The sequence below is a fragment of the Lactuca saligna genome, chromosome 9 (genome assembly GCF_052625555.1).
Source record: "Lactuca saligna cultivar CGN05327 chromosome 9, ASM5262555v1, whole genome shotgun sequence".
Lineage (NCBI taxonomy): Eukaryota > Viridiplantae > Streptophyta > Magnoliopsida > Asterales > Asteraceae > Lactuca > Lactuca saligna.
In genome coordinates this window covers 182,270,787-182,280,534 of record NC_136425.1, presented here as the reverse complement: position 1 = coordinate 182,280,534, position 9,748 = coordinate 182,270,787, and the positions used below count along the sequence as shown (strand labels likewise).

Genomic DNA, 9,748 nt, shown 5'->3' with positions numbered 1-9,748 from the left:
TGACATGGAAGGTGTAATGTTACCAATCTCAAAATACAAATTTGAAATACACAACTATTTCAAAAAAAAACTTGTAGATGAAGGCAGTTGCAATGCACTCGTTTATCTTGTGGTCATATGATCATTATTTGTATCTCCTTAAATAATTTGCATTGTCACTCTTAGACTACATTACGGTTCACCATAGAGCGGTATAATAATGTGTATGGTGAGACAATTAATACTTTACCACACCCCTCTAAATGGGAAGAGTTTGATGAGGTAATAAGATCGTTTATATTCAAACAACAAGTTGACGAACCTAAAGAACACTACAGTATAACTTTTAGGGAAAATGACACAAATGTCCTACGAACCTTTTAGGGTTGACCCTTTAAATCCCTAAATTAATTTCATGGTTTTATAAGGGCACAAAGTGGGGAGCAACCTGTGTTTTTAATCCCCATTAGCAGGTTTAGTGTGCCACATGTACATAGTCAGCCAAATAGTCAAACTTAAAGGGTTTACTTTGCTACATGCACATTCTTTGATGCTCCTTTGTCTATTTTCTGATCATAAAACGTTTTGAGATCTTCCTCTAAACATGTATGGATTCCTCAGGACTTTTACCCACATTCAATAGTTATTAGTATCTTCATCATCATGGACAACGATCTTGCTGAATTTCCTTGGCCTGAGACCCGATCAACCGGATTCTGGTTGAGGGTGATCGGTGGTTTGTTCCTAGGTCCTCCTCCAATTGAAGACTTCAATTTCTATGGTTTTTTTGCTTCTCTAATTGGGGCTTCTACAAGGGAATTTGTGCCCCTTGTAAATGGTTTCTTCAATTAGGGTTTCTACAAGACTTGTATCTCGGTCTTCTTGATTAAACCGTTTGGATATGAAGAGTAACGATTTGAAACTCTCGATTTCATGTTATCTTTGGTGGAACTGGTGCCTAATGAGATTCTGAACTGCGGAAGGCTTAAATCGAAGTCCACAACCTGGATTCAAACTCTTAGGGCTGTGGATTTCTAAATCGATTTGGAGATTAGCAGGTTCGGTGTCATACCCGTTTTCCATTGCTTCCATGGTTTCAAAGAAGAACCAGGAAGAGAAGAATCACTTGCCGGAGAAGGTAGAAGCACGCTGCTTCTCGGCTTGGTGGTGTTCACGAAGCTTCTCCATCCTGATATACCACTAAATCGGTTTTTCATTGAAGAGACAGTGATGTCAAAACTAAAAAAATTGTTTAACAACGCATAATGGGTGAGGGAGTGCTTTAATGACGAAGGTTTCTTGATCAATGCCACAGTCAACATATATGTGGTGAACTGGCAAAAATGTTACCAGTTTACCCCTTCAAAACTGAAAAAGGGACTTAATCGATGGGACAAATATCAGTTCGATTAATTTAGGGACTTAAATGGTCAACCCTAGAAAGTTTGTAGGGCACTTATGTCATTTTCCCAACTTTTTAAGCTGAGGGTCCAATACTAAAAGATTACAATATATGCCAACAATAGGGCCCTACTCCTCTAAATGGGGCGTTGAGGGTGGGCAAAGTGGGCAGGTACACAAGACCCAATTTTTTTCATTATATATTTTTATTTAAGAATAAAAAATTATAATAAAAATAATGGTTATTTTTTTCTTATTCGTCTTAAACCTGTGAAAATATTTAATTTTTTAGGACTGGTTATAATGTTGAGCTCGTATACCATCTTCTTATACCATCTGAAGATCTGCATCATCAAAGCCATGGAGTCTGAAGTAAGGGAAGTAAGGATAAGAGTAAGGCTAAGTCTAACGTCATGGACAACAATTCACAAACCTAAATCGAAGCCTATTATTATACGCTCAGTTTGAATGAATGAATGTAATAATAACATACTAAGTTATTTTATTGGATTATTCATTGTATTATATGAAATTGTACTCTTGCGTAACTAGTTATGTTTTAGGTAAGATTTCGAACTAGTTCACAGTAAGATTTCGAGCTATTTGTTTGCAAAACTTTCAAACTAATTATTGGATAATTTTTAACTGCTTTTTAGATTTTTTAACTAATCATTTGATTTACTGATTTAGTATTTCGAAAAATAGATACATTACGAAATTTATTTTTTTCGAACATCGTGATTATTTTCTAAAATTCAATTTCACATGGACATTATGTAAAATAATGTAAGCAATAATAGTTCTTAACGATCTATATTTATTTTTAATATTATCGAATACTTATATATATTTTTTTCATTAACGTGAATAAAAACATATTCTTTCTTTCAATTTTCTAAAATCAAAGCAATAAAAAAAAAAAAAAAATTGTGTACCTCCATTCACAATAATTCCTACATAGACAAATTAACCATTTAAAATAGTTCATGCCTTTTGTTTCTGCGGTTAATGTTGGGGCTAGGTTTGGGCTTGCCCTAATATAGACATACCCCCACATCAACTTTTTCAGTACCACAATAGTTACTGCTACAATAAGTACCACAACAAGTACCATATCCATAAATTTACACCAAGTTTTTACAGTGGACCCAAATTAATATAGGGAAATGGTGCTAAATATAAGTAATATCAAAATTCAATTTACTTTTTCACTCCAATTTAAAGAAAAAAAAAAAAACACAATTACAATTACTGTTCAAGCAACAAAAAAAATTCCCTTCAATGGGGCATTAGTGATATGTGATTTGATGGAGTTAGACCTCAATTTAACCGGTGGAGCTATAGAATTGTACATTAAATGTTAGTAGTTATGAAACCAGCGTTTATAAAATTACTAATTACTAATAATAGATAGAATGGGTTTTTCTTTTATTTCTTTGGCAATCAAAAGTCATTGAGGACCTACGTGCAATATTTTAAAGTTTGGGATTAATTATCTATCTATAACAATAAATATTTCCACAATAATTATTGAAGGCCTTACCCCCATCCCCATAGAAGACCATAGTTAAAAGTTAAAACGAATTACACGTCAAATAAGTGTCAATAAAGTAATGTTTTAAAACTCAGGTTTTTAGTTAATCCACTGTGATGACCGGTTTACAGATCAACCGGTTCAACCAGTTAAACCGCTGGGTCAACCCGGTTTATGGTTTTTTTTCTAATTTCATATATTTTTACTTTCTAGCATAATACATAGACATATAAAAACTAATAATTTGATGTCTATAAAATTTAAACATTAAAAACATATCAAACCATGGTATAGATCAATCTAAACACAATAAACCACATAGAGTACAAATAACAAAACAAAACATAGTTTTGGCGTTTGCTACTTATATCCAAGCTCTATTAAAACAGGTTAATCCAGTTTTCACCGATTCGACCGCGGTTTAGGGGAAACTCGGTCGTTTCAATCTAATCCGTATTTTTACAAAAAAACCGTTTTTGATTGACCCGCTTTCTACCCGAGGTCACGGTCCAACCGGTTGAACCAACCGGATCGACCCGAGTTTTAAAATTTACTATAATAAATGAAGGTTTTTTGTCACATGTCTTCTTCTTATTCATTTAGACACATGATATTTTCTAAAATTTTTAATTTTTTTATTTTCCACTTGTCATTTTATTGTATTTTTCATTTTATTAAATTAAAGTTCCACATTTAATATATAAGGTAATGTATATGTAAGATATTTATTAGAAACAATTTATATATGTAATGTATTCAATACATTAAAGCCTCATTAATTTTAATAATTCAAAAAAATTCTCAATTTTCTTATAAATTCAAAATTCTCAAATTGTTAAAATTTTCAATTTAATTTTTTTAAATAAACTCATGTAATACATGAGTCTCACACCTAATATTACAATAAAGAAGTATGCTACTTGAAAGCAATGAATTAATAAAAGACTCTTTTGCTTTATGTGTTATAATTATAACTTATAACGACATTTCGTTTTTCATTAAACTAAATTTACTTTTTTCATTCCTTCTTTACTTTAATGAATCCGTTTAATTTTGGATAGAATTGATATGTAATATTTTTGGTATAAATCCCTCTATATACAGAAGTTTATTCAATCTTTTATTTGAATTATAAAATAACAGCTTAATCCTAAAATTTAGGGAATTTAAATATTATTTTTTCAAAACTAAAATTACCCCCATATCCAATATTTACGGAAATTAATCATCGCTAAATCAATTTTTAAATGTATATCATAATGCTAGCATATACCATTCCTATAATTCATGTAACTTCTGTCACAGAAAAAAAAATCATGCGGCTTCAGTTTCAATTCCTGTCAAAAACAAAAGAAAAATACTTCAAGCTTCAATCATTTTGATTCAGAAAGTGCATGTATGTGTTTGTATATAATAAGATTTGGTTTATTTAGAAAGCTCGTAATGATTTTAGTATTGAACAGAAAAATATGTTATCTTTTAAAGGCAGTGGATGACATCTAGTTGACTTAGTGTCAACTAGATCAAGCATAGATCTTATGTTTGTTAGCACGATTGGTGTATTTTGTTGCTTGTTTGATGTAATGTTTTAGCTTTGTACTATGTTTTTGTTCTAGCGTCTTGTTAGTTTTTAGTGAAGCCGCCATTAAAAATTAGAGAAATTAAATTGTCTCCTACTTTTTATGCCTACCAATATTCCTATCCACTAATATTACGATATGTGTCATCCTTCCAACATTTAATTTAATTTTATTTGATATATTCCTAATATACTTTTAATGAGATAGTTAAATAAATATGGAATGGTGATACGTGTCATAATATTAATAGGTAGGATTAATATCCTAAAGATAAAAGGTAAGAAACAATTTAATTTTTCAAAAAAATATAATCAGATAACTAATATACTGGCTCATAATGATAAAAGAAATAATTAAGATATACTACATTAGTACCCTAATTTTAAGTGTTCATTACTTCCTCATTAATATCTAAGATTAAGTGTTAATTCTTTCCTATGTGACCTCAAACTATCTTTCTTACTTCATCATTGCTAAATCAAACGTAACAAACTCTACTCCCCTTATCGCACCTCTTGGTTGCATCATTTGAACATATGAAACCATTTTAATCTTCTTTTCGCCATAGCATCAACGTTTCTGTATAACTTTCAGCTTCCTCTCATATGTCTTCTTTATCGGCTAACATTCAGTCATACAACAAAACTAACCTAAATGCTACTATTCAATTACAAACCATCTTATCGTATAAAGAGACAATGGTCGCCCTCCATTTTATCTTACCTATGCATCTTATCTATTGAAATTGCAAAATAATAATAATAATAATAATAAAAGTTTTGACACAAACTGAAGACAGCCATTTACCTCTAAATCCTCCTCGTGTTACACTATCATATAAAAATCCTACTTATGTCAACCAAGTTTAAACATGAATCAAAAATCAAATCAAATTGAAAAGATATAAGAAACAATACACATACCAAAAGAATCACTCTCTTTGTATACCAAATAAGTATCAAATCTTTTTTTCCTAAATAAATATTGATCTCAATTTTAGATTCACGTAACTAAAAAAACATATAAAAAATTGCATATGTCTATTGCATGCGATAAGAAAGATCTTTAAGTTGTTGAGGATCAACTTCTGAAGGCGAACGAGTAAGAGCACATTGAGCAGTTGTGGTTTTTGGGAACGCGATCACATCCCTAATTGAACTACTCCCACTCAATAACATCACCAATCGATCCAATCCATAAGCAATTCCTCCTAAAAATAACATTCTACTTTCATCAATCCAAATTCCCACAAAAAAAAAAGTCAAACATTTTCTTACCATGTGGAGGAGCACCCATGTCCAAAGCCTCAAGAAGATACCCAAATTTGGCTTCAGCCTAAAAATTCATAAACCACAGTAGTATTATTAGAATTTAGAAGCAAAAACAAACGGGAATTTCAATTTTTTTTTTTTTTTTTTTTTTTTTTGTGCATCTACTCACTTGTTCAGGGGAAATGCCAATGATCTCAAAAACCTTTTGTTGGACATCACGTCTATATATTCTCAAACTTCCTCCACCAATCTAAATGGATCCACATGGAAAAAGTCAAAAAGAAAATCTTTTTGAAGAAATTATGGTCAAAATGGATTATGAAAAAGTCAATTCAAAGAACATAATAATAATACAACCTCAACACCATTGTAGACCATGTCATAAGCCAAGGCACGAGCAGAAGCAAGATCCTCCATGTCTTCAGGGTTTGGGGCAGTAAATGGATGATGAAGTGCCTGCAAAAGTCGAGGGGCAAAATGGTCATTTTGTCTCATTCAAGACTGTTTATGCCAACTCTTTACCTACTTGGCCTTCTTTTTCCTCACAATACATTAAAATTAACAAATATTGTGAAATTTGTTTTTTGAAATGTAAGGGTAAAATGGTCATTTTGTCTCATTTATACTGTATACTGAATCTAGAAAAGAAACATCCCTTTATGTCTTTATCCATTAAAAAACATAATCACCCATTCAACCACATTACACATATCGGAAGCAATGATCATTAAGTCAATTAACTCAAATAAGTCAAAAGGAAACATTTTTTATAAAAAAAGTCAACACTTGGTCAACATAGTACAAACCTCAAGCCTTTCCTCGGATTCATTCCATTCAAACATTGGAAAATCCGTTACCCATAAGATCGAATGCTTTGTCTGCACATCATACAAAAATAAAATTTAAGCATTTAACCAAAAAAAATATGAAAGAAAAAAGAAAGTCAAACATTTCTGAATAAGAACTCACATGGTCAACCAAGCCCAACAGATTGGCTACATACATTCTTAACCGGTCAAGGGTTTTGTTGACCGATGAAGTGGGACCCACTGCAAACAAAATAAGGTCACCGGGTCCCGCCTCGCATCTTTTCAAAAACAAATCTTTCGTTGTGGGATCTAAACTTGATGTCAAAGCAGGAACCCCTTCAAGTTTACCTGGATTTACAATTTCTACCCTTTGTCAATATATTTGCACAAAACATTGAAATTTAAAGATTTTTTGTGTTGTTGGTTATTATTACCATCTTCCATTATCTTCAAAAAAGGCAAACCCTTTGCCCCAGATTTGATTGCTTCACTTAAAATTTCACCTTTTTTGAGGGCAGTATTGGAAAAAGACTTTGCACCTGAAGGTACACATAACACTTTGATGATTCCTCCATTACTCAAGACATCTGAGAAGACTTTGAAGGAGGAATCTGAGAAAATATCAGACACCTGCAATTACAGCAATAACAATAAAAAGGGTTGAATCTTTTTTTTTTTTTTAAAAAAAAAAAAAGAAAGTTTGTAATATGAATAGAAAGATTTACATCTTTGAGTTCAAGGGCAAAACGGGTATCTGGCCTATCTGAACCATATCGACTCATTGCTTCTGCATATGTAAGCCTTGGGAATGGATTTGGCAACTCCACACCTTTGATATCTAGAAAAACCTGCAAAATGGAAAGAGATTATAAAGAAAAGAAAAGAAAATTGTTTAGGGCTAAAACAGTAAAAAGTATGAATGTGTTTAACTTTAACCTTTCGAATCAAATCTTCATTGAGGCTTAGCATGTTTTCAAGAGGAGTGAAAGCCAATTCCATATCTAATTGTGTGAATTCAGGTTGTCTATCTGCCCTTAAATCTTCATCCCTAAAACATCTTGCTATTTGATAGTATCTATCAAAACCAGACACCATTAGCATCTGTTTGAAGAGTTGTGGACTTTGAGGCAAAGCATAGAATGTTCCTGGCTTCATAAAGTGAATCAGAAAACAATTTTCATCTTTTTCTTTTTTTGTAATGTAAACTAAAAACTAAAAAGCATGCAGAATGTTAAAAGAAATATAATACCTGAACTCTTGATGGAACCAAATAATCACGAGCACCTTCAGGAGTCGATCTAGAGAGTATTGGAGTCTCAATCTACCTTACACCCATGAAAAATTAAGGATCAAAACAAAGAAAAAGATGAAGAACATGTAAAGAAATAAAATGTTGTTGATTTAAAGACATACATTCACAAAACCATGTTCATCTTCTAGATATCTTGTTATGAGCTTCACCACTTGATGCCTCAACATTATGTTGGAACTCATTTCTGGTCGACGTAAATCAAGACAACGATATCTACAAAGTGGATATTAATTCTTTTAACTACATTGTAATTCATCATATTTAGCTTTATTAAAGATAGAAGAGTAAAACCTACCTCAGGCGAATTTCCTCTTTGATAGAATCTTTAGCATCGTCTGAACTAGTAACCAAGAATGGCAACTTAGCTTTCACAGCATTCAAGACTTGGACTTGCTCAGCAGTAACCTAAAGTGTAGATGTAATTACGAGTTTACAACATGGAGATATGAAGTTATTGGGATTGAAGAGGCTAAATTGCAAGTGATCTAACCTCAATCATGCCAGTTTTCATGTTTTTGTTAACCGATTCAATTGGTCGGGGTCGAACAACACCTTCTATAGCAACAACATACTCAAGTCTCAAGTCATTAACGATAGAATGAGCATCCGGGAATTCATTAGGAAGTGTTGTGACCTGATTTTCAACAAATGTAAGCACCATTCATAGTTCGAATCAAGAAAATGCATCAAATGAATGAAAAGTGAACCTGAACGATTCCAGAATGGTCTCTGAGATTAACGAAAGTGAGCCCACCATGACCCCGATGAAGTGCGACCCATCCACACAATCTAACCCGTCTACCCACATCATTTTCGGATAATTCTCCGCATAGTCCGTTCCGAGTGACCCATTCAAGAGTGGCGGTTTCGTGAATCGATCCAGGTACAGATTGCCGTCGTTGCTCCTTGGTGGCTGTGGGGGGATTACTGACAACTGGTTCAATTGTAGAAGCAGAAACGGAAGAGAAGGATTTTGTTACAAGGGGTTTGAGAAATATGCGATTGATGCGAAACAGTGAGAGGGATTGAGTTGAGAGGTGTCTGGATCGAATTGCTATGTCGGGTAAGACCCGGAGAATCATGGACATGGTTTTGCAGTGGGGGAGGGGAAAGGGCTTATCTATTGTACAGAGAAGATGAGAGGGTTTTATAGGTTGCAACTTACTTTAAGAACGATATCAAAGATTGAAAACCTCTGAATTGATGCCCTAGAAGTGGGGTTTTTGGTTAACTTTATTTATTTTTGGAGCTTGTTTTTTATAAGTTTATTTTTTGAGTTATCTTCTACCTTTTATGTTTATAATTATTCCTACCTATTAAAATTATCACAAATCACCATTCAATTTAATTGTAATTGATATATTTCTAATATAACCTTAATGAGTTAGTTAAAAAAAATATGAAATGATGATAATTATCATAATTTTATTGGGTAAGAACATTTGTAGGCATAAAAGGTGGGAAGCAATTTAATTTCTCTTATTTTTTTGATTTGTTTTTACAAGTTCGCTTATTCTTTTTAGTCTAAGTCATAATAAATTCAAAATTTTAAAAATAAATTAGAAAAAATGAATCAAAGACCCTTAAGGTAGTGTTTGGTAGTGGAATAAATGAGATGGAAGGAGACTAAATTGGATTGTACTTGATTTAACCGAACTAAATTATTGTATAAAGTTTGGTAAAACTATAAAACAAATTATGAAAATATTAAAAATTACAAAATTATCCTTGAAAATTATCAAGTATTTTAGTTAATAATATTTCTTTATCAATATCATATAATAATTTCAATTAATATATCTGTAACGACCCAAAAATCCAAGATAAAAATTTTATTTTTATTATAATTAAAAGATTATCGT

At 32.0% G+C, this 9,748-nt stretch overlaps 1 protein-coding gene across 1 annotated transcript; it reads right to left on the bottom strand.

Moving 5' to 3' along the window:
* Positions 1–5,414: 5,414 nt before the first annotated feature.
* LOC145015764 (tRNA synthetase class II (D, K and N) family protein) lies at positions 5,415–9,066 on the bottom strand. Its single transcript, XM_078974238.1, has 14 exons — positions 8,594–9,066; positions 8,377–8,520; positions 8,182–8,291; positions 7,988–8,099; positions 7,824–7,895; positions 7,511–7,723; positions 7,300–7,422; positions 7,009–7,204; positions 6,735–6,922; positions 6,572–6,643; positions 6,123–6,221; positions 5,935–6,015; positions 5,772–5,829; positions 5,415–5,704 (listed from the first exon to the last, which is right to left on the bottom strand). The coding sequence occupies exons 1-14, from the start codon at positions 8,972–8,974 to the stop codon at positions 5,535–5,537; spliced, it is 2,019 nt and encodes a 672-aa protein (XP_078830364.1). The 5' UTR covers positions 8,975–9,066; the 3' UTR covers positions 5,415–5,534.
* Between the last annotated feature and the right edge of the window lie 682 nt (positions 9,067–9,748).